Source organism: Molossus molossus, unplaced genomic scaffold (assembly GCF_014108415.1).
Source record: "Molossus molossus isolate mMolMol1 unplaced genomic scaffold, mMolMol1.p scaffold_m16_p_15, whole genome shotgun sequence".
Taxonomy (NCBI): Eukaryota; Metazoa; Chordata; class Mammalia; order Chiroptera; family Molossidae; genus Molossus; species Molossus molossus.
The window spans coordinates 74,464,549-74,490,422 of NW_023425350.1; the positions used below are offsets into that span (position 1 = coordinate 74,464,549).

At 37.9% G+C, this 25,874-nt stretch overlaps 1 protein-coding gene across 3 annotated transcripts in view; it reads left to right on the forward strand.

Annotated features, from left to right (window-relative positions):
• The window catches only part of TMEM131 (transmembrane protein 131), a 266,720-nt gene that overhangs the window by 181,258 nt on the left and 59,588 nt on the right, over positions 1-25,874 (forward strand). For all 3 annotated transcript variants that reach the window (XM_036262183.1, XM_036262185.1, XM_036262184.1), the window contains 15 exons: positions 2,513-2,621; positions 3,687-3,840; positions 3,930-4,100; positions 5,156-5,266; positions 5,360-5,494; positions 11,367-11,471; positions 12,954-13,040; positions 17,010-17,162; positions 17,262-17,337; positions 17,918-18,035; positions 19,910-20,048; positions 20,163-20,272; positions 21,224-21,290; positions 24,731-24,882; positions 25,335-25,477. In XM_036262183.1, coding sequence (XP_036118076.1) covers positions 2,513-2,621; positions 3,687-3,840; positions 3,930-4,100; positions 5,156-5,266; positions 5,360-5,494; positions 11,367-11,471; positions 12,954-13,040; positions 17,010-17,162; positions 17,262-17,337; positions 17,918-18,035; positions 19,910-20,048; positions 20,163-20,272; positions 21,224-21,290; positions 24,731-24,882; positions 25,335-25,477 — 1,830 coding nt within the window. The remainder of the gene's footprint in view (positions 1-2,512; positions 2,622-3,686; positions 3,841-3,929; positions 4,101-5,155; positions 5,267-5,359; positions 5,495-11,366; positions 11,472-12,953; positions 13,041-17,009; positions 17,163-17,261; positions 17,338-17,917; positions 18,036-19,909; positions 20,049-20,162; positions 20,273-21,223; positions 21,291-24,730; positions 24,883-25,334; positions 25,478-25,874) is intronic.

Genomic DNA, 25,874 nt, shown 5'->3' on the forward strand with positions numbered 1-25,874 from the left:
GCTACTTTACTGAATTCATTGATCAATTCTGATAGTTTTGGGGTGGAATCTTCAGGATTCTCTATGTACAGTATCATGTCATCTGCAAATGACGACAGTTCAACTGCTTCCTTTCCAATTTGAATGCCTTTTGTATCTTATTCTTGTCTGATTTCTGTAGCTAGGATTTCCAGTACTATGTTAAATAATGGTGAAAGTGGACATCCCTGTCTTGTTCCTGATCTTAAGGGAAACATTTTTAGTTTTTCCCCTTTGAGTATGATTTGAGCTGTGGATTTGTCAGAGATGGCCTTTATTATGTTGAGGTATATTCCCTCTTATTCCCACTTTGCTGAGCATTTGTATCATAAATAGGTGCTGGATTTTGTCAAATGCTTTTTCTACATCTATTGATGTGATCATATGACTTTTATTCTTCCTTTTGTTTATATGGTGTATCATGTTAAGTGATTTGCAGATATTGTACCAACCTTGTATCCCAGGAATAAATCCCACTTGATCATGTTAATGAATCACTGAATTCAGTTTGCTAATATTTTGTTGAGGATTTTAACATCTATGTTTATCAGGTATATTGACCTATAATTTTCTTTATTTGTAATGTCTTTATCTGGTTTTAGAATTAGGATACTGCTAGTCTCGTAAAATGAACTTGTGAGTTTTCCCTCATCTTGAATTTTTTGGACTAGTTTGAGAAGGATAAGTGTTAGTTCTTCTTTGAATGTTTGGTAAAATTCACCTGTGACGCCATCTGGGCCATGACTGTGTCCATTGGTTGTGCATATATGCATATAAGTTCTTTGGTTTATCTCTTCCCTCGCCACTCCCAATCCCTCTGAGCTTTGTCAGTCTGTTCATGCTGTATTTCTTAAAAGTAGCTTATATTATCATGAGACAATCCCTCCACCTTCTACCTCCCACCCCACACCCACCACCCCAGATCTCAACACAAAATACCACTGGGATTGCTGTGAAAATCAACAGATGTGTGTTTTATTTAACTTTTAATGTTTTCAGAATGCACCATATATATCAGCTCTACGCTGTTCACTTACCAAGCAAGCATCTTTCTGGTGAAGTCACTATTCTTAAGGCTTTTTAACTGAATTTTCTTGAGATTTTTAAAAACTTCATTTGCTAAAATGTAACTTGATAAGATGCCATGCCATGCCTTAATTATGGCCCTTGTGATCAACTTTACATCAGAGTAAATAGTGAAAATTTTAAAGCATCCAGAAGTAGCTAAGCAGAATGAAGTGAGGCTTAATGAGGGTTTTAAAAGTCTAAAATCATCATCTGTACATTGCTACACACTAGATACCATACTTTTTTTTTTTTTTTGGCTTGTGTGTGTGTGTGCCCGCCCAAGTTGGATAGCACCCATTTGCAGAGCTCACCTGTAAATTCTTCTAAGTGGAAGTGTTCCTGAAGTACATAAAAGTGGATAAAGAGCCATTTTGGCTCAGTGGTTAGAGCGTCAGCCTGTGGTCCAGAGAGACCCGGGTTCGGTTCCCGCTAAGGGCGCGTACCTCGGTTGCAGTTTGTCCCTGGCCCTGGTTGGTCATGCGGGTGGCAGCCACTCGATGTGTCCCTTTCACATCGATGCTTCTCTCTCTCTCTTCCTCTCTCTCTCTCCCACTGTATCTGAACAAAAAATGGAAAAATGTCCTCAAGTAAGAATTAAAAAAAAAAAAAGTGGATAAAGATAGATGGCTTCTTTATTTGCTTTGAAAGGAACATCTTACGGATACCCAGATTGGATCCAACTGAATCTATTTCTGTAATTCCAGTGAGAATTATGTAGAGCGGCTACAGAATTTAGAGGTTTTACTTCATCTGTGAGGACAATGTGATGGCAGAGAGGGAATGTCTCCCCTTATTTTTGTGATTTAGGGTTGGCTTATATAAGAAGTCAGAGCTCAACACTCCACTTGATGGGTATTTATAGTAAGACTCTGACCACACCAGTCATGTTATTTCTTTCTCAATGTGGCTGTAAACCAGTGGTTCTCAGTGAGGGGTACTTTTGCTCGCTATGGACATTGGCAGTGTCTACAGGCATACTTGATAGTCACAACTGGGGGTGCTACCGATACCTAGCAAGGCCCAGGATGCTGATGAATTTCCTACAGTGTACAGCCACCCACAACAAAGTATTACTTTGGCATAAAATGTTAGTGGTGCAAAAGCTGAGAAACTCTGCTATAAATATAAGCAAAGCCAAAGCTATGGCTATAGAAAAGTAGCACAAATGCAGTGTTTTTCCTCCCGAATTGTGCTCATTTGCTAATTCTTTATTTGTCCCAGTACAGGAAAATTAAATCATTTTTTGGTGTGAAAAGTGTGATGCTTGATTTAAAATACTGTTTAACTATTCTGCTTATCAACTTGAAAGCTCAGCTTTCTTTTTAAACTTTTATTAGTTCACATAGTCCCTCTCACACTCCTGTATGAACTTTTTGTAGGTAGAAAAGGTGACAGAGATTTTCTTGTTATGTGTGTTTCCTTTCAGCATCAAAGGCAAAAAAAACATCTCAGTTTTCTGGGAAAATCACTGTTAAAGCAAAGGAAAAGAGTTATTCTAAACTTGAAATACCATATCAAGCAGAAGTATTAGATGGGTGAGTTTCTCTTAAAATAAGCTTTGTAACATTTTATTAATCAATACTGTTTTCTTACTGATTGACTTTAGCAAAGAAGTGTAGCTAAATTCACATAAACTCCATGAAATTGTTGAAAAGAATAACTTTAACTATAAAGGAGAAAAGTCTATGTTTTGTTTATATTTTACTTAGAAGAAAAGGGTATATGGAATGATGTGATTTGGGCTTAAATGAAGTCTTGATGACTCAGTAATAAAATAGAAAAATGAATCTATGATTTTTAAATAATATTTAAGTCATTTGAATTGTTCCCTTTCTATAAATCCTTTTGTAGCATAGAAGTGGTTGTGGCTTATTACTAAAGTATATTGTCACTTGAAACAAAATAATTTATATTCCTTTATAAACTCATATGCACTATTCTAGAATTACAACTTTTTATAAATAGGCGATTATATATATATATAGTCAATTTTCTAATTATACTGTAACCCAGCGATTTTCCACCTTTTTTATCTCATGGCACACATAAACTAATTGCTAAAATTCTGTGGCACACCAAAAAATATTTTTAACATTGAATGGCTGTTGTTGTGTTCACTGTTGTCATTTTTTTAATTTGACAATCTAAGGGAAAAGAGGTCAGTGCGCCTGACTACATAGTCAGGTGTTACATGTTTTAAAAATTCTTGCAGCACACCTTTTGAAAATTGCTGCTATAACCAATAATAATTGAATATCCAACTTAATAGGGACAAAGATAGTTGCAATTTAATGATAAATGTGTTGGTTTCTTTAAGTAGCTTACAACTCTTTCTGTTAATATGTTTTTGGTTTTAATTTTTTATTACGATGTAATTCAGTAGAAGATAGTTCTTTATGTTACATGTCAATATTTTGCATTTTAAACTGTTTTAAATCATGTGGTCAGTCACTAAAATATAGTTCTAATTCTCTAATAACAGCTCTTTTGTGCTAAACAAAATTATTATTCATAACAAAAGAACTTGGATTTAGGTTAACACATGGAAATAAAAAAATATTTATTTTATGGGTTTTTTTTGTTTGTTTTTTTCCAAATAGTTATTTGGGATTTGATCACGCTGCAACATTGTTTCACATCCGAGACAGTCCTGCTGATCCTGTGGAAAGGCCAATTTACCTTACTAACACTTTCAGTTTTGCGATCCTCATTCATGATGTGTTGCTACCAGAGGAAGCCAAAACAATGTTTAAAGTATGTCTGGGACCCCTCATACTTTTAACTTTACTGATCTACCAGCTAGGAGATGCTTACACGTATTTTTCTCTTCCATCATTTCCTAGGTTCACAACTTCAGCAAACCAGTCTTAATTCTTCCAAATGAATCAGGATACATTTTTACCCTGTTTTTTATGCCATCCACATCATCCATGCACATAGATAACAACATTTTACTTATTACCAATGCTTCTAAATTTCATTTGCCTGTGCGGGTATATACAGGCTTTTTAGATGTAAGTATGTTATCTACATTTAAAATTTTTTATTCCCTTACCCATGTTCTATGTTTTCAGGTATCATTAGGCAATTGTCATTATTAGGCATCCTTGCATTTTGCCATTTTCTGTGGTTTTACAAGTATGTCTAATTCCTCCCTAACCTGTATTTTAAACATAACTGAACTGGTTTCACCATTCCCAGCAGCTGTTTCCCCTCATAACACTATTGAATCTTCTAGTTACAGTATCCACTGAAATCTTCTTTACATTATGCTTTCTCTTGATTTTACTTTGACTCTGTTATAATCATGGGGAAGCTCACAATGAACAAAATAGGGAGTGGGGGGAGCATATTCAGGAAAAAAAAATAAAAAGGAGGGTGATGGGGGAACTCTGTAGGGAAGAGCCCAGGAAGTATCAGGGTGAAGAAAAGAACCAGATGATAAAGAAGAAAGGAAGGTGGTAGAGATACATAGTTGGAATAGTAATCTAAACAGAAGGGAGCAATAAAGGTCTTCCTAGTGCAGCAAATCAGCCAGAAAAAATGCAGAGTGTCCTTAGAGTAGTTGATGGAAGTTTATTTAAGAATTGAAAGTGGCAGGAAAGAGAAAAAGGAAATGAGAACATAGAAATTTTGTTCTCCAAAAAGCTGACATCAATAGGAGGGGCTGGAGGGACCTTCATAGTATCCCGCTCCTCCTTTGTTTGTTTTGCTTAAATGATTATGTATTTGTAACTGCTTTCATGATGCATGGTGTTTAGTGAAACTAAGGACTTTCTGCCTAATCTTCTAGGACTCCCTCCATTTAACCCACTCCCTTTCTGCTTCTTTTATGTGCCTTTAAAAGAGGTAAAGCTGTTCAGTAGAGGCCATGAGTGATTTCAAACGATTTTATATTTTATTTTAGTTTTCAAACTATTATATCTCAAAGTATTTTCATTGTACAGAGCTCTTAATTATATTTTATGTGTGCATATATTTACATAAAATATAGAAACCTTAGAATATCTTAATATAGTCACTTTCTCTTGATAACTGTATTTAATCTAGTTCTTTTATATCTTTCCAGTACTTTGTATTACCTCCCAAAATAGAGGAACGTTTCATAGATTTTGGCATACTGAGTGCTACAGAAGCAAGTAATATTTTATTTGCAATTATAAACAGTAATCCAATTGAGGTAAAAAAAAAAGTCTGTTTTTATTCTAAATCGCATTTAAGGATTTTATTCTAGTGCTGCAATAATCACTTTCATATCTTTCTCTTTTTTAAGTTGGCTATAAAAAGTTGGCACATCATAGGAGATGGTTTATCAATAGAACTCGTAGCTACTGAAAGAGGCAATAGAACAACAATAATTTCAAGCCTTCCAGAGTTAGAAAAATCCTCTTTATCAGACCAGTCATCAGTAAGTAAACCTTCTTATTGTTTCCTTAAATGTAGATGTATGTCTAAACGTCAGATAAAAGACTATTGCCATGTCATATACTTCAACATATTTTTATGAGATTCATAATAGCAGTGGTTATTTGGTATTGAAAAGTCCTTATAGCTCATCTACTTCAAACCCCTCCCTTTATGGATGAGGGTACTTGAAACCCTAAGGAGTTCTACCCTGTCATCAAACGTTCTGTAACAAGCAAAATTTAAATTATCCTTTTATAATACAAGTGTCATTACAGGAGAAGGTCCCATAGGTATTAAATTAAACCTGTGTTCATTGAATTTACTGGACAAAAGGGAAACCCTGCACATCAGTAGAAAGTGTTTTCAATTATACAGTAGTATTGCTGGCACTGATTAGAAGAGTTCAGTGAGGCAAACATTGTGTGATCCCTGCCCATGTACTTTCTTCTGTCTTATAAATATGGACAACTGGTTGTAAAAGCACAAAACGAGAAAGTGAGTCTAGTATCAGTCTAAGCACTCCTGGCTGCTGAGAAGGGAACTTGGAGTTTACACCTACTCAGAACAGAATTAGGATCCCCTCTCATGAGAAGAACTATAACTTACCGCATCTATAGGTTAGGATAGAACCTCTTGCAGCAGTTTTACAAAAGGAAAGGCAGGTGTCCTAACGCGGAGATTGACAACAGATACACTTTCATGGAATGCCATAGGTTATAAAAACTGATTTAAAAACGGTTTGGAGGGCAGTTTGGTAGTATATACCACTCCTAGGAATTCTTTCCATGGAAGCAACTTAAAAGCCAAAAGCTGTGAGAATGAAGATGTTTATGGTAGCTTTATTAATTGTTCCAATTAACAGGAGACAGCCAGTTGCATAAAGGAAATTACGATTTTATGATTGAATATTGGAGCAAATAAACAGTTATAAATATGATTGTGTGTAGAAACTTGGAAAAGGATTTACGAAAAAGAAATGTATTATAGCCTTGGCTAGTTTTGCTCAGCGGTTAGAGCTTCAGCACATGGTCCAGAGAGACCCAGGTTCAGTTCCTGCTAAGGGCACGTACCTTGGTTGCAATTTGTCCCTGGCCCCAGTTGGGGTTGTGCAGGAGGCAGCCACCCAATGTGTCCCTTTCACGTTGATGTTTCTCTCTCTCTCTCTCTCCCACTCTCTCCCTCCCACTCTATCAGAACAGAAAAGGAAAAATGTCCTCGGGTGAGGATAAAAAAAAAAAAAAAAAGAAATGTATTCTAATTACAACAATGTAGCATTCAAGCTGCATAATTGGATGTTTCTGAATAGTGGTAGATTTATGGGTGTTTACATTTTAATAATTTATAAAGATTTAAGTTTGATTCAGAAATAAAGCCTCTTTTAAAAACAAAAAGATATGCTCATGAGAGGAACATTTTATCACTCCAGCTGAATTTTTTTTTAAGTCCTCACTCGAGGATATTTTTCTATTTATCTTCAGATGGAGTGGAAGGGAGGGAGAGAGAGAGAGAGAAACATCGATGTGAGAGAGACACATCAATTGGTTGCCCCCCGCATGACCCCGACCAGGGCTGGCACCAAACCACAACTGTGGAACTTCCGGTCAAGATGGCGGGTAGGTAAAAGCGGTATCGCGTTCCCTCACAACCACATCAGAGTTACAACTAAACTACAGAACAACCATTATTCAAAACCGCCTGAAATCAAGCTGAATGGAAGTCCTACGACTACAGAATTAAAGCAGCAGCCACATGAGACTGGTAGGAGGGGTGGAGGCGGCAGGCTGGTCCCACACCCACGTGTGGCGGATAAAAATCAGGAGGACACCTCGGCTGGGAGGGTCCTCCCTGAGGACTGAGGGGTCCCTGTCCCACACCAGGTGCCCCGCTCAGGGTTCCAGTGCCAGGAAGAGAAGTCCCCATAACTTCTGGCTGGAAAAACCAGCAGGAACTGAGGCTCAGGGAGGCTGATACGGTTGGAGCCCCAGGCAACTCCTCTTAAAGGGCCCGCACACGGACTTATCGGACTCACTCCCTCTAAGCTCGGAGGGGAGGCTACTCAAGGGGCGCCAGAGACATACAGGGAAGAACTGAGCTGTCTGGCACTGGAGCGAGGACTGGAGAGGGGGCTTTCTCTGGGACAAATGTGCTGTCAGAGGCCTTTGTTCCTTTGGTGAGCCCTTCCCTGGGTTAGCAGACAGCCACCATATCTGGGACTCCAGCAACCTGGCTCACACTGGTTGCCTGGCCCTGGTGATTCCCTGAGGCCCCACCCCACCCAACTTTCAGGCCTACCCAAGCTGTTGCCAGTTGCTTAACCATAGGATTGGCCTGTCTTGGATCCTGCTTCAGGTTTTCCTAAATTCTTTCAAACAAGCAGCATCTGGTCTCAGATAGCCCCATACCTCTTGTTAAGTAATATACAGAAACAAACACAGGGAAGCAGCCAAAATGAGGAGACAAAGAAACAGGTCCCAAATGAAAGAACAGAACAAAACCCCAGGAAAAGAACTAAGTGAAATGGAGATAAGCAGCCTAACAGGTGCTGAGTTCAAAATACTGCTTATAAGGATGCTCAGTGAACTTAGTGAGGGCCTCAAGAGCATAAAAAAGACCAGTCAGAAAAGATGGATCCACAGTCAGAAATGAAGGAAGCATTAACTGAAATAAAGAATAATTTACACAGATTCAATAGTAGAGTACGTAAATCCAAGAAGCAAACCATTGATTTGGAATATAAGGAAGCAAAAAACGCCCAATCAGAACAGCAAAAAGAAAAAGGAATCCAAAAAAATGAGGATAGTGTAAGGAGCCTCTGGGACAACTTCAGGCGTGCCAACATTCGCATATTGGGGTTTCCGGAAGGAGAAGAGAGAGAACAAGAAATCAAAAACCTGTTTGAAACAATAATGGCAGAAAACTTTCCTAACTTGGTGAAGGAAACAGACTTACAAGTCCAGGAAGCACAGAGAGTCCCAAACAAGATGAACCCCAAGAGGCCCACACCAAGACACATCATCAAAATGCAAAAGGTTCAAGACAAAGAGAGAATCTTAAAAGCAGCAAGAAAAAAGCAGTTAGTTACCTACAAGGGAGTTCCCATAAAACTGTCAGCTGATTTCTCAAAAGAAACTTTGCAGGCCAGAAGGGAGTAGCAAGAAATATTCAGAGTGATGAAAAGCAAGAACCTACAACCAAGATTATCCTGCAAAGCTGTCATTTAGAATTGATGGCCATATAGAGTTTCCCAGACAAGAAAAAGTTAAAGGAGTTCATCAGCACCAAACCATTATTATATGAAATGATGAAGGGTCTTTTTGAAGAAAAAGATAAAATATATGAACAAACAAAATGGCAATGAATACGTATCTTTCGACAATGGACTCTACAAGCAAAATGAACAGGCAGAACAGAAACATTCTCATAGATACAGAGAACATTTTGTTGGTTGCCAGATAGGAGGGGGATTGGGGGAAAGGGTGGAAGAGGTGAAAGGATTAAGAAGTACAAATTCGCCCTGGCCGGTTTGGCTCAACGGTTAGAGCGTTGGCCTGCGGTCCTGAGAGACCCGGGTTCGGTTCCCGCTAAGGGCGCGTACCTCGGTTGCAGTTTGTCCCCGGCCCTGGTCGGTTGTGCGGGTGGCAGCCACTCGATGTGTTCCTTTCACATCGATGTTTCTCTCTCTCTCTCTGTTCCTCTCTCTCCCTCCCACTCTACCTGAACAAAAAATGGAAAAATGTCCTCGGGTGAGGATAAAAAAAAAAAAAGTAGTACAAATTCATTGCTAGAATGACAAACCTCAAAAGGAAAGGGGTTGGGGGGTGGAAAGAAATAAACCAAAGAACTTACATGCATAACCAATGGACACAGACAATAGTAGGGGAAAAGGTGGGAGGAGGGCGGGACAGGGGAGGAGGGGGTCAATGGGGGAAATTGAGGAACATCTGTAATACATACAACAATAAAGATTTAAAATAAATAAATTAATTAATTAATTAAAAAAAAACAAACAAAAAACAACTAAGGACATGCCCTTGGCCCGAATCGAACCCAAAATTCTTGATCCATGGGCTGATGCTCCAACCACTGAGCCAAACCAGCCAGGGCTAAAATTTTATCTTTATTTATTTTTAACTTTTTTTCTTTTTTATTAATTTTAGATAGAGAGGAAGGCGGGGGGGGGGGCAGAGAGAGAGAGAGAGAAACATCAATGAAAGAGAATATTGATTGGCCACCACCTGCATGTTCCCTACTGGGGATTTGGCTCACAACCTGGGCATGTGCCCTGACCGGGAATCTAACTGGTGACCTCTTGTTGCATGAGTTGAAGCTCAACCACTGAACCACACCGGCCGGGCTTATTTTTAATACAAATAAAATGTTGAAAATAATTAATGAGACCAGCCATTAACATGTTCCTTCCAACAGTGAAGTTAGATTAAAATCGTGTGTGTGTCTAGTCCCAGATGGTTGAATTATAGGGTTTCTTAATAAGGCATTATAAATAATTTTAAAAATCTGGATCATTTCCCAGCAGTAAATAGTATATGTAACACATACTATTTAAATTTAAGAGATCTAGGTAAAGCCTGTTTGATAATTTAGGATTTTAGAATTTGTTTTTACATAAAACTATACATATAAAAACAAGGAACAAAAAGATGAGATCATTGTTATAAACCCTGACTTAAAAGAGAAAGTTGTGCCCTGGCCAGTTTGGCTCAGCGGTTAGAGCGTCGGCCTGCGGTCCGGAGAGACCCGGGTTCGGTTCCCGCTAAGGGCACGTACTTTGGTTGCAGTTTGATCCCGGCCCTGGTTGGTCGTGCGGTGGCAGCCACTCGATGTGTCCCTTCACGTCGATGTTTCTCTCTCTCTCTTCCTCTCTCTCCCTCCCACTCTATCTGTACAAAAAATGGAAAAATATCCTCGGGTGAGGATAAAAAAAAAAAAAAAAAAGAGAGAAAGTTGTGATAAGATGAACTTTCAACTGTTTTCTTAAAAAACCCAAACCTGTGAACTAAATTAGCATTCTGTTTCTTTTGAAACACACATTGCCCACAACTCTCTCTGCTCTTCAGACCCATGTTTTAACTTGGGTACTTATAGAATTATAATGAAAACATTAGGATTACAGAAAACCAACATAGAAATGCCTCTTAAAAAAAAAGGAAAGAGTATATATTTGGTCTGTCAACTTTTTTTATTTTGATATAAATAAACTACTACAAGCTAATATACAACTTCACAAAATAAATTTCATGGTTGGTTTGTTGGGTTTTGTTTTGTTTTTTTTTAAATTTTACAATTGAAAAGATAAGTGCCAGAAACATCAGCAGATAGCTTGAAAAAACAAATAAGATCCCTATTCTTCTTTCATATTTGTATTGCTTAATCATCTTTTTCGTGACATTTGATGTTTTCATATAATTTCATTTGCTCTGAACATATGATTATTGATTAACATGACAGGGATAAAATCAGAACTTGACACAGAACCAACTTTATATGTACTTATGCCCTCATGTGACTGAAGGTTGGTGAAAGGCTGTCCTGCTCCAACCCTCACCCTCTTCATTTATGCAGGTACATGGGTGGTGCCTGAAATGGTACCATACCCTGCCCCACCATAGCAATTGGGACTCTGGCTATTCCTTAAAGAGCCCGTTTTCTCTGTGGCACATGGAATAAGTGTAGGTAAACAGCCAGGGAGGAGAATTGTTTTGAGATATTTGTAGATGATAATAATGATAACTTGGTGTCATCCTGGTATATGTTAGGGTTCAAAAGTCAGTTTATCACTATAGCCTTCTTTCTCATTTTAGTAGGAACTTCAACCAGCAAGACTAATGAATGATTGTCATTTCTGCTACATACAGGTGATATTAGCTTCGGGCTATTTTGCAGTGTTCAGAGTCAAACTTATTGCAAAAAAACTGGAAGGGATTCATGATGGAGCCATACAGATCACAACAGATTATGAGGTAAGGATTTTATGAGTGTTTTCTGAATAATTCAGGAGTTTGTTGTTGTTTTTATAATAACAGAGAGCTATGTTGACTCATAAAGTTATAGTTTACCCATTTCATACCTTAAAAACTGAGCTTTTATGAACAGTTTACAGAATATTGGTCTGATAAAACCCAAACTTTCAACCAAAAATCTTCACCCAAAATAAAATGCTTTGGACACATTTAGAATTGCTCTGGTTAGAACCCTGCTTACCAGTGGTCATAGCATTGCAAAGACTCTAGCTGAAATTAATAATTAGATTGCTCCGATTCTTTCTGTAATCGTAAATATCCTCCTGTGTAATGTTTCCAAAAAGGAAAATGCAATCAGGAAATCACATCTTAATTTGAGTTCTCATGAGTGTATTTATATGAGTCATTCTAAGTTAGAGATCAAATGAAGATCACTGAGCTTTTTTTTAAGTACATTTTTATTGATTTTAGAGAGAGGAAGGGAGAGAGAGAGAGAGATACATTAATTAGTTGCCTCCTGTGCAGACCAAACCCGAAACCTGGTATATGCCCGGACATGGAATCGAACCAGGGACCTTTCAGTGCACGGAACGATGCTCATCCAGCCGAGCAGCACCAGCCAGGGCAGAAAGATCATTGGGCTTTTTAAAGACTCTTTGGAGTTTGACATATTGCATTCAATGAGATTTTAAATGTATGTATTTCTTTCAAACCTAAATATTTTAATTTAACGTTGAAATGTTCTTTGGGAAGTTGAGCACTGCTAAATTCAGTGTATTGCTACCCTTGTTCTCCTACCTGTTTTTAACATATTCAACCCCATGTGAAAGAAAACTATTCAGAATGAACAGAATTGATGATTTAATAAATGATATGTTGGGAGAATATCAAGTTAAATCTGTGGAATTTATGTGTATCACTCATGATAGAAATAAGTATATTTCATGGTGAAGACAAGTTTTTATTATGGATAAAAATAAAATTTAGGAAAGAATATCTTGGAGAAGTATCTCTGATTACAAATGAGTGAGTTAAGATTCAAAGTCTAGAATATTTAACTCATTTTTTATATTAGATTGATGTTAATTTATTGCTATATACAAATATAGGAAGCTATATAACTAGAAAATACTGGATTTTTTCATACATTGTTTTAGGAGTACAGCTTGATTTTCCTTTTTAAATCACATTTGTTATGAAAAAAAAATCTATTGTTCATTTCTTCCCCCATTGTTTGGTCATGTTTACCATGTTTTCAGTGAGTCACTGAGAAGGATATGGAAATTGATTGTATTTCAGTACATTTTATGGAGTACATTGGTCAGATTAAACAGTATCCATGGTTGATTTTAATATTGCATAAGGTTATTACTCATGTAAGTCCCAAAATGAGTTTTTTTAATTCCCCAAAATAATGTAGTAACGGTCAAGATCAATCTCAGACTTGACCACTTCTTTATGGTCTGCCTTTTCACCTCACAGATTCTGACGATTCCTGTGAAGGCTGTGATTGCAGTGGGGTCACTGACTTGCTTTCCAAAGCATATGGTCCTTCCACCATCCTTCCCAGTAAGACAGTTCATTTACTGATTTTTTCTTGCTCATTTTTTTTCTTTACCTTTGTGTTCCTCAACTTTAACAGAAAAATTGTTTATTAATTATTAATCACTTATTTTAAGGTAAGACTTTGTACCAGGTTCTATAGGAGATACAGAGAGAAATAAGAAAGAAATGGTTCCTTCTCTCAAAAAACTTTCCATCTAGAATAGGAAATGGGCCTATGATTCAGAGATGTGAGGCAGGATGTAGAAATTGCTCTAAGGTGTAAAAATAAAATGCTGTGAGAGAAATACTTGTCTAATTGATGAAGGTGCCATGTGAGCTGGTTTAGAATGTCTTCTGGCAGGGATAGATTAGGAATGACGAGAACTTGCATTCAGAGCCCAGGGAACAACCTGAATAAAGATAGCAGTAAAGTCCCAGATAGCTTTGCCAGCTATCTGTGGGTCATGACACCTTTGGGGGTCGAATAACCCTTTCACAGGGGTCGCCTAAGACATAACAGTAGCAACATTACAGTTACGAAGTAGCAACAAAAATAATTTTTTGGTTGGGGGTCACCACAACATGAGGAACTGTATTAAAGGGTCACAGCATTAGAAAGGTTGAGAACAACTGCTTTAGGCAATAGTGAGCTTCCCAGTTTGGCAAGAGTGGAGATGTTATGTTGGAGTGATAATATTTTAAAAATTGCTTTTAAATGTATGAAAATCTAAAGTTTTTGACCAGAGGATTGACGTCATCCAAGCTGAGCTTTAAGGATTGGCTCTTTATCAGAAGTAAACATATATGGAAGTAACAACATAGTGACTGGGGGCTAACCCAGAGGCTGGTCAGAGTCCACAGGAAAGTGTGGAGGGGAGATTTGGCACAGGCAATAACTTTCTTCCATGCCTGCAAGGTTTTGCTGTTAGTCTGCCTTGAATGCCCTTCCTCCTTTCCTACTTTCAAATAACTTCTTATTTTTCCAGATTCTATTCTTTCGTCATCTCCTCTCAAGATGTCTTGACTCCACTAAACAGTACTAGTTTTTTTATGCGTGATCTTGGAATGATTTGAAATTTACCTCTCTCGCAGCGAGCCTCACAGTGTGATATAAATATTGCCTTTGTGTTGGTCTCCCCAATGAGATTCTGAGATCCTCTAGGAAAGGGTCAGAGGGATATTTTATCCTCAGTAGCAGGCGCTTAGTAGATGATGGATGGAAGAAGGAGCAGAACGACAGAGAAGAGAATAGGCAAGAGACATTTCAGATGAATCATTTGAACTGTTCTTGAATATCCTGAGCGACTAATTGAAACAGGTGTGGGTAGGTTGGCAGATAGGAGTCAGAAATATGACTTAGAGCCCTGGCCAGTTTGGCTCAGCGGTTAGAGCGTTGGCCTGCGGACCAGAGAGTCCCAGGTTCAGTTCCTGTTAGGGGCACATACCAAAACACACACGTACACGTACAAGTACATGCATTTGCACATACATGCACACTCGTGTACATATATGTACACATACATGCATACATGTGTATGTGTAAATATATATGTATGACTTAGAGTTTGAGCATGGACAACAGGAGAAAAGAGAGATGGAAATCAGAAGATGACCACTGCCTTTTGCAGGAAGACAATGCAGTCAGTTGCTACAAATGTGCAAGTGTCTTTTATTTCGTGGTAAGAGACATGGTGGGTTAAGAAAACAATACATTGCAAAAATCTTAATGCTACATGTAATAAAACAAATTCAAATCTTAGCTTCTTAAAAATATAATATAATGTAAAATTTGATTTAAAAGGTTCATGTTTAAGGTTGGGTCTTATTTAGATCTTTTTTTTTTTTTATCCTCACCCAAGGACATTTTTTCATTTTTGTTCAGCTAGAGTGAGAGGGGGAGGGAGAAAGAGAGAGAGAGAGAAACATCGACGTGAAAGGGACACATCAAGTGGCTGCCTCCCACACAACCCCAACTGGGGCCTGGGATAAACTGCAACCGAGGTACGTGCCCTTAGCGGGAACTGAACCCAGGTCTCTCTAGACCATGGGCCGATGCTCTCACCACTGAGTCAAACCGGCCAGGGCTTATTTAAATCTTTATTTTGGCATTCCACTTTCCACTGACTATACAGAACTCTTTTTCTTTTCTTAATGTTTTTACTGATTTTTTTTTTTTTGAGAGAGAGGAAGGGTGAGAGATAGAAACATCGATGTGAGAGAGAACCATCAGTCAGCTGCCTCCTGCACGCCTTCACCAGGGATCGAGCTTGCGACCCAGGCATGTGCCCTTACCGGGAATCGAATGAAGACGTCTCTGTCCATGGGACAACACTCAGTCCACTGAGCCACACTGGCTGGGCTATACAGAACTCTTGAATTCATTATTTACCCAAAGGACCTGTTCGTTACTTCAGTTGCCTTTTTCACTCAGTGATGTCCTTAATCAGTACATAAATCCTGCAGTAAGTAAGATGTCTGTATGAAAACAAGGTGCTGGTTTTGAACTACTTTAGATTAAGCTTTCCTATATCTTCAGGTGGCTTACAAGACCAGGTAATTGCTTAAAATTACAAATTAACTTGATATTACCGTGTTATTTGGGCTGCTTAAGCAACTTGCCATAGACTGGGTGACTTTAACAAACATTTATTTCTCACAGTTCTGATGTTGGGAATCCAAGACTGAGCTACAAGAAGGTTCTTCATGTGGTGCAGGCCCTCTTCCTGGTCTTCCAGATGGCCACCTTCTCACTGAGTTATCATGTGGCCAAAAGAGCAGAGGGGGAGGGCAAGTTCCTGTCTCCTTTTAAGGGTACTCATCCCATTCATTAGGTTTCTACCATCGTGACTTAATCACCTCCCAAAGGCCCCACCACCTAATCACATTTGGGGGTTAGAATTTCAACATAAATTTGGGGGGTAACACAAACATTTAGTCCATAACAATTACCAACTTCTATAAAGTATTTTGTCAGATGGAGAATACAAGCGCTAACTGAAAACCATACTTAAGAATAAATACTTCGCCCTGGCCGGTTTGGCTCAGTGGTTAGAGCATCGACCTGCGGTCCAGAGAGACCCGGGTTCGGTTCCCGCTAAGGGCATGTACCTCGGTTGCAGTTTGTCCCCGGCCCTGGTTGGTCGTGTGGGTGGCAGCCACTCGATGTGTCCCTTTCGCGTCGATGTTTCTCCCCCCCACCTCTATCTGAACAAAAAATGGAAAAAATGTCCTCGGGTGAGGATTAAAAAAAAGAATAAATACTTCAAATTACTCATAGTTTAATACTTAGTATTTGAATACCATTGTAAAATGAACTTTTGTATCTGCTACCTCTTTTGATCCTCGCCATACCCCTGGAAAAGAAGACATAGACATGATAGAAGTAGTTAGTGCAGATATGTGAAGACTAGGTAACTGCCAGGAAGATACAATTGATTAGAGGCCACGCTGGGACTCGGCACAGGCCTTCTGCTTCCTGCTCTTAAGTTCTGACCATCTCCTCAACGTCCTGCCCTCTGATGTCTTTCTGCTGCATTTTACTCTGGCTAGACTGTAAATGATGAGTGTTAACCCTTCACTTCATCATCATTTAGCTCTTTTTCCTGTACATTCTCTTAACTTCTGTGTCATTTAATACCAAATATTAGACCAGTGGGTAAGAACATTTTAGAGCCTTCTTTAAATAGCTAAGAATCAGTTTATGAGAACAAAAAATTCTGTTTTCAAATGAAAGAAAGTAAACGATTATAATATTCTAATTAAGGATTATTTAAATTACAGTTTTTTACTTAAAATCTGGTACCCTGTCATAGAAGAGGCATGCTGCTGCTAAGAGCTCTAATTACAAATTTAGAGAATATCAACTGATGAAAATTCTAAATGTCCTTTGAGCTTTGGTTTCCTAGAAAGATCTCTCTGTTGGCTCTTAAGTGCATGTTCAAAAGAAAATCCAGCCATATACAAATTATTTTGTTGTTTTTTTTCTTCCTTCAGGGGAAAATAGTTCATCAAAGTTTAAGTATTATGAACTCCTTCTCACAGAAGGTAAAGATACAGCAAATACGATCTTTGTCAGAAGATGGGCGATTTTACTACAAACGATTACGGGGCAATAAGGAAGACTTGGAGCCAGGAAAAAAATCAAAGGTTTGACATGTTCTATTTAAGAATTCCCATCCATAAGTGTCTTATTATTGTGACCTTCTGTGGACTTGGGAGTCATGGGTCTCCTGTGCCTCTTTATAGATTGCAAACATTTATTTTGATCCTGGACTGCAGTGTGGAGATCATTGCTATGTTGGCTTGCCTTTTCTGTCCAAATGTAAGTTACCTTGCTGTTTTTCACTGCCTGTAAAATATTCTTTTCATTGTTGTTAATCCTCACTCAAGGATATTTTTCCATTGATTTTTAGATAGAGTGGAAGGAAGGAAGGGAGAAAGAGAAAGAAACATCGATTGGTTGCCTCCCGCACAACCCCAACTGGGGCCAGTGATCGAACCTGCCCCCCAGGTACATACTCCTGATCAGGACTCAAACCCACAACCCTTCAGTCTGGGCCAACACTCCAACTGCTGAGCCAAGCCAGCCAGGGTTGTAAAATATTCTTTAATGAAAGCTGCCATTTTTAAAGTCCATTCCTATCTCTTCGACTATAGAAATCATTTGAAAGAAAATTGGCAAGTGAATTAGATAGGGCTGAGCTCCTTTGGTTAGAGCATCGTCCCGGATGCACCAAGGTTTCAGGTCAATCCCTGGTCAGGGCACATACAAGAATCAACCAGTGAGTGCATAAATAAGTGGAACAACAAATCGATGTTTCTCTCTCCCTCCTCTCTCCCTTCCTTTCTCTCTAAAATTAATTTGAAATAATAATAATAATAGGTTACATTCCCTGTTTCAGCTGAACCCAAAGTGCAACCTGGGGTAGCCATGCAGGAAGACACATGGGATGCTGACTGGGATTTGCATCAAAGCCTATTCAAAGGATGGATGGGAATAAAGGAGAACTCAGGTCATAGGTGAGTGGTTTAAGTATTTTAACTACAAGTTCAAAACATCAGTTGATGTTACTTTCTAAATATTATTTTTATATTAGGTTATTTTATTTCACTATAGCTAAGAAAATATTCCTAATCTTCAGAAAATTATTAATGAGACATCTTGAATTGCCATTTTAATTGTATATTGCTCGGAAATATACACACTACCAATTTTCTCTTTATTCAATCACTCTGGATACTTCCTTAAAAATCAAAGAAACTATTTGAAGTTGTCTTTATATAGGATGACAATAGTGTTCACCTTGGACACATCCATTTGCATAAGAAAGTTTTTATCTACTACTGACCTCCGTTAAAGGCAAAGAAAACCTGTTCTCATTTTAATTCTATACTAGGAGACTGAGTGTATATTAGGTCATCGTGAAAAGAACCACCTCCTCCCTTCCAAATGCTGAACTGTTAGGGGTGCACAGGGCCCAGTTCCTTTGGGTTCATCACCATGTCTTTGGCTAGTAGAAAACATGCTAATGACAAATCACTACTGCATCTGTATTCAAAAACAAAGACAGTATAGAAATTTGATCTTTTCCTGTACTTCAGATGAGAATTTGGCTAGAATGATGATAATATGACAATTGATGAAAATTGCTGTTCTCAGTTGGTTAATTTGAAATGTGTGTGTCAGTATTATCAAGATATTGCAATTTATAGTACTATAAAATTTTCAAACCACTAACAATTAAATCTGAGAGTTTCTGTTTAAACTATCTGCTGTGTAAAGTTTTCTTATAAAGCAAGGAGATAAATTTTTACTTTCAAATGGTTTAAATAAGTACAAAGAGACATCTAATGAACTCAAGAGAACACTGAAACACTCATTGGCCTCCTAAATGTCCATAGTGGATATTGTAGTGTACAGGCAGGTTCCAAGTGATAACATTCAATTAAGCATAAGTAACTTAGAGTGCTGCCCTAGGCTCAGCTGCCAAGGAACCTCATCACCTCCCGCCTGAAACCCCTGCCTTCCTCTTTGTATGCCCAGCATTCTACTGCTCAAGACCTGGGGCTCCCTGTCTGCCCTGTGCCTCCAGGTCCCAGAGGCACGGCGAATGGGGCATGCTCCCTGCTCTTGCCTTTGTGTTACTTTATCAGTGTGTGCGTTATAGAGGATTTCTGTTACTAGTCTTATAAAACCTGTGCTCTTACCAATATGGAAAATCATAATTTGGTATTGTTTGGGGTTAAAGTAGGCTTCAGTGTTCGGGCCCAGGGACCTTAGCCCATTTATAATATTGTTTGTTCTGAGTTCTAAACAGCTGATTTATAAACACTCGTAAATAGGGAAATAATCAAATGAGATCCTGAATACTGCTGATAACTCTACATATATCTGCACCTATGGATTACCTTTCAGCTGACATCTTTATTGTATATTAGGATTTTGTTTTTTTATCTTAATGAGGAAAAAGCTATATGCCAAGCAATGTACTGCCTTCTCAGTAGTTCTTTTGAAAATGTTCTTAGCACCCTGATTAGTGTTGAGATCTTTCCACTAGGCATTGCAAGACCTTTTAAGATCCCCATAACATTATATGTTATCGGTACATGCCTCTCTTTTTCTTACCTATTCAGTAAAAAAAAAAAAATGTGTGTGTGTGTGTAATATATATATGATCAGTGATGCATATTTTGGCAGCTCTTTGTGCCAAAATAGAGACAACTTTATACGTGTCTTTATTAAAAGCATAGTAAATTATTAAAGCATATTAACCTATTTATCCAGAGCTAGAATAAAATTTCTCAAGTACACAAGCCTAATAGAATTTATTTCTTGTTTTTAGAAAACTCAAATTTTCATTTTAATCTACTAATTTACAAATTTGTTTTTCTAGATTGAGTGCTTTATTTGAAGTAAATACAGACCTTCAAAAAAATATACTATCAAAAATCACTGCTGAGCTCTCCTGGCCTTCCATACTTAGTTCACCCCGGCACTTGAAATTTCCACTTACTAATACCAACTGCTCTTCAGTAAGTATTCAAAGCTACATCGGATTTTGGGAACACATAATAGGATTATGAGGTGTCTGCTCTTACTTTCAGCTATAGAAATTTTTCATTTACTGTTTTGTTACTTTGTTTAAGGAAGAAGAGATTACTTTAGAAAATCCTGCGGATGTTCCTGTTTATATTCAGTTTATTCCCCTGGCTTTATACTCCAATCCTTCAATCTTTGTAGATAAATTAATATCAAGGTAAGTACTCTTTAGGTAATCAAATGTTTCTATAAGCATTGATTATTACTTTACACATTTAAAACTCTATTGCTGCTAATACAGTACCAGATTGGGCTTAAAGAAATTCTGGATCTGTAATTAAAGTTGAGAGGAGATTCTGGGAAGAGAAATTAATATTATGTTAAGCATATGGAAAAGCTTTCAGTATTTTTGTAAGTACACGTTTTTGTTTTTTTTTAATGCTCACCTAATTGGGGATATGTTTATTGATTTTAGAGAGAGGAGCGGGGGGAGAGAGGAAATATCGATGTGAGAGAGAAACACCAATTGGTTGCCTTCCATAAGCACCATAACTGGGGCTAGAACCCACAACTTAGATATGTGCCCTGACAGGGAATTGAACCCACAACTTTTTTGGTATATGGGACACTCCAACCAACTGAGCCACCCAACCAGGACAGCTTTCAGTTTAAGATAAGAAGAAAGGAATGTAGACCATCCTCCTACAAAATTATAAAGAAAGCAAGTAGAGCCTTTTAAATATTTTACTTTAAAAAATGAACAGAATATTAACTGTTAGTTGTGGCTGTTAATTTTTTTTTTTCTTTATTGATTTTAGAGAGAGAGAGAGAAAGTGAGAAGGAGAGAGAGAGATAGAAACATTGATGAGAGAGAACATCGATTGGCTGCCTCCTGCTTTCCCCCCACTGGGGATTGGGCCCACAACCTGAGCATATGCCCTCACCAGGAATCAAACCGGCAATCTCTTGGTACATGGGTTGACACTCAACCACTGAGTCACACCGGCTAGGTGTGGCCATTAATTTTTTAAGACTGTCGATCTGATAATATTGATCTCAAACCTGCCAAGAGATAATTTACAAATAAAGCACAGACTTGATAATTACTCTATAATCTTTTTAATTATGACGCTGCTTACAAAGAAATATATATACATTTTTATTTTAGGTTTAACTTGAGTAAGGTGGCAAAGATAGATTTAAGAACACTAGAATTTCAAGTCTTCAGAAACAGTGTAAGTATTCAATCTTTATACTATTCCACAGAAATAATTCTATAATATGTTCGGTGCTCATGCGAAGGAGTACTATAAATCGCCCTTAAATCTGGCTGAAGGGCAAGTTACTGGAGAAGTCAGAACAGTCCGGTAATGGTTCTAGAGGTAAAAACCCATTCAGAATAGGTAGGATTTAGATTGACGTCAGGCACACTGGGTAGAAGATTCCTATTTATGGTCATTAAACATTAAGCCCATGACTATAGTAACAGCTACTAGAAATTCAGAGACTATGTTGATGAGGTATATGTGTGTGGGTTACATGCTCCCAACTACTGGCAACCCCATGAATGAGTGATGTCCACAAGGTCCTGTCCTCAGCAGCACTACTCAGCAACTATAGACTCCCTCTGTGGCTTTTTTTATGGAGTCAGTTCATCCCATATCGGTCTTCCTCTTTTCCTGCTGCCTTCTCTTTTTCCCAGCACTATTGCCTTTTGGAAGGAACCCTGTCTTCTCATGATATGCCTGAACTAGGACAGCTTCAGTTTTGGTCATTTTTTGTCTCCAGTGGTATTTCAGGCTTAATTTACTCTAGGACTCACTCTTGCGTCTTTCTGGCAGCCCACAGTATCCATTGTGCTCTCCAACACCATCTTTCAAACAAATCTGTGTTTTTTTTTATCAGCCTTTTTCACTGTCCAACTTTCATGTTGATACATAGTTATTGGGAATCAGAGGTCTCTAATGACACATCTTAGCTCTTGGTGATCTCTCCTAATTCTCCCATTGCTGTCCTTCTGAATCTCAGCCTTCTCTTGATTTCCTGGCTGCAGTCTCTATCTGAGTTAATGACCGAATGAGAAAATCTTCAACAATTTCACTGTCTTCATTGTCTATATTAAAGTTGTATATTTCTTCTGTAGTTATCATTCTTGTCTTCTTGATGGCAAATACAGTCCTCTGGAAGGTTTGTCTCTCACTTTCATCAGAAGTAGTTTTAAATCATAACTTCTTTCTGCTAGTAAGTTGGTGTTATATGCATATCTTAAGTTATTGCTATTTTACCAATTTTCACTCCTCCTTCCTCTGAATCTAGCCCAGTTTTTTATATGTACCCTTGTCTGACATCTTTGCCTCTAGGAAACCATTCTGTTTTTCCATATTCTGCCTTACAGTAGTTTCCTGTTCACAATGAAGGTTATACATCAGGTTATGTACATAACTTATTTTTATTAAATCTCAAAGAATTGTGCTTGATCATTTATATTTTTATTTTGGATACTTTCTAATAAAATTCTAAGCTCCATGAATTCCAGACCCATGGCTGGCTGTATTCATACTTTAGCACAGGAGCATGCATAGTTTTCACTCAATCTATATTCTTGAATTAATGTGTGCATAAATTGATTTGTTCTAGGAACAGAATATTCTCTATCATACAGGTCAGGATGCGTAGCCACTAACCACTCATTTTATAAGGCCTTATTGTGTAGAGTATATATCAGTCAGGAAATTAGCACTTGGAACTAAAGCATTCTGCAAACTGCTGAAGTCTCTTGGCCTTAATGCCCTTCATTCTGCCCTGCCACATACCACGTCCATCCCTAAACATACTGGTTACGCTGCCCTGCTGGCAGTGAAGCCTTCCCTGATGAAGCTGTCCTGAGTCTTTATACCCATGCTAACTTTGCTTTTCGATCTCTTTTTTATGTATGATACCTTGTTTCCCAAATCTGCTTAAATGCTGGAATTTTATCATTGGCAACAAATCATTCAGTTGTTTTCCTCAGTGGGACAAATGCACTGTATTTTCATGAAAATGCCTGCCAAACACCCCCATCTGAATAAGCATAGGTTGCTTGTCAGTCATTTTCTTGAAATTAAATGGTGTTCCATGAGAAAAGCAGTGAGGTCAGTCTGTATCTCAAAGGATAACTTTTCAAGACAACATGGCACTCGTGCAGCAGATGTGCTTTGTTCAGATTTCCCATTTCATCTTAGAATGTTACAGACATGTGCCCGGTAAGATTGAAGTTTATTATTGCTGAATCCAGAACTTGCTTCTCTTAACGACAAGTGCACGCAAAGAAGAAGACTGGCTTCTCAGGAAGTTTGATACTACTGCCTTACCTCGTGCTGAAGGATCAGCAGGTTTACCCACCGTTGCTTTTGCTGACCATCAGTACAAATGTCCGCACACTGAAAAGGGCAGATAGTGTCTGCCAGTATTGGGAAAATAGCCCTGATACCATGGATACCCTGAAAGATCTTTGAGTCCCAGGAGTCCATGTGTCACTCTGAAAACTACCACTACAAAACTATGGAGAATTTTTGAGGCCCTTAAATGCTCTCTCTGAGGCATCACAACATCCTAATGTTTCCCAAGTCATCAGAATTTATGTTAGTTAATGTTTATTGAGAATATATGTATCATGTAAAGTGTGTCTGTCAATTACCCGGAATAGTTTATTTAAAAATGGAACTTATTTACCAACCATTTAGAGCAGTCAGTATTCTGTTGTCCTTGTAGACACTAATGGAAAAGAATGTTAGACACAGGGGAAAACAATTGCCCCAGAAGCAAGAGTTAAAAAGTAGTGTGCTGCATTACGTCAGTTGATAAGTTATGTTTGTAGAGTCATGCTGATGCAAGTACATTGAGCTGTGTGTGTTAACCTTAACTGCCATACAAAACTCATGTTCCTTTCACACAGTAGCAGAACCGTGAAGAGCATGGACTTTTCCCACAAAACATTCAAACTTAATGTTGCTTAAAAGTCAGAACAGAATATCCATAAGGGTGAACTAGGATTTTTTTAAAATCTGTAACTGGCTGTCAAGAAGTCATATGTTGATTATTAAACTAAGCTAGTCTTTAAACTTGAAATCATCAAGTGTTTATGAAACAGTAATTATGTGCTTAGCTTTTGGAATAAAATTCAAAGATAGATTAATATGAATTGGAAATATTTTTACAAATAAAAATAGGATGCAACATTAAGACCCTTCAGCTGATGCCCTTCAGAGGGAGCAGGGCAGCAGTGATGGCAGGCGGGTCAGCATCAGTAGGACTCTGGTGCTGAGTGTTGGTTTCACAGCTGTTTGCTTTGTTTTAAAACACTGAGTTATTTATTTCAGATTTGTGTCCCTTTTTATATGTGAGTTATATTTCTAAATTAAAAGATCTGTATATAAAAACATGCCTAATAAAAGACTTTGGACACCTATCCCCTCAATGTCCTGGGAAACAAAGCCCATTTTGGAGACTGAATGCACTGACTGCCCAGCTCTGCTTATCAGCTAACCAGTGTTTAAATTGTGAGAGATAAAAATTATTTACATATTTAATTCAAGAAGCTAGTAATGCTGATACTGGGCAATAGATGGGATAAAGGAAAGAACATTTTTTTCAAAGATTATGTTAGTGACTATTCTTTGTTACCCAATGATCCAAGGTTCATCCACTGCAGAGTTCAACAGGATTCACAGAGGGCCTCTCCCGACATTTCATCTTAAATCTCATTTTAAAACCTGGAGAAAAGAGGTCTGTCAAAGTAAAGTTTACTCCAGTTCACAACAGAACTGTTTCCTCACTAATCATAATCAGGTATGATATGTGATTTAAGTGTGTGGTGATTTTTAGCACGTCTATAGAAGTTCTTGCTTGTTTTGTTTAGATGAGTTTGCATATTTAATTTATGGAAATGGTTTTTTACTTTGTCCAGGACACATGTACACACACACAGCACCTGATGAAATGTTACTTTGTGATTGTGTTCATAGCTAAAAACCTAAACAGTGTTTTCCTGTGCCATGTATGGCTCTTAAACATTGAAAACTCTTGCTTTTCTTTGTGTAAACATTTTTTAATTCTTAAAGTGTAAGTGTCTCTTAAATTTACTGTATTAATTTCTACATGGTAGTTTATAAAATAATTGTAAAAATTATAGATTGAAATAATGTGCAAATATAACAGGAGCAAAATCTATAATTCTTCACTTGATCTTATCCAAAAAGCCAAAAAGTGATGAAAAATCTGTAATTCTTGTTCTTGCATAGAAATAACCTGACGGTGATGGATGCTCTGATGGTCCAAGGACAAGGAACAACTGAGAACTTGAGGGTGGCAGGCAAGCTTCCGGGTCCAGGGAGTTCCTTACGCTTTAAAATCACAGAAGCATTATTAAAAGATTGTACTGATAGTGAGTATTGCTAACAGGTCCACGACCACAAATTAAGCATTTGCTTTCAACAGTAAATGATTCCAAAAACAAGAGCAATATTTCTGTCTGTGCACATGTGCATATTAGTGATGAATACTTGAGATTTTTAAGGAAACACCCTCGCTTGTTTTCAGGGTTGTTTCATTTGGATCTTAAAAGATTTAAAGTGCCAGTATTCATTTCATGCCTTACTCTGCATGTAAAAGATAAAGCACGATCAAACTTTTGGCATCTAAAAGGACATACAAAGTGGAGTAGTTCTTGCTGAAGTCTGGGTAAAGCTGAACTCTGGCACAGGAGGTACTTCCGTATCTCCAGATGCGTTCATGAGGAATGTGTTCGTCATGTGGACCTGGAATACATGGTCGCAAGATTC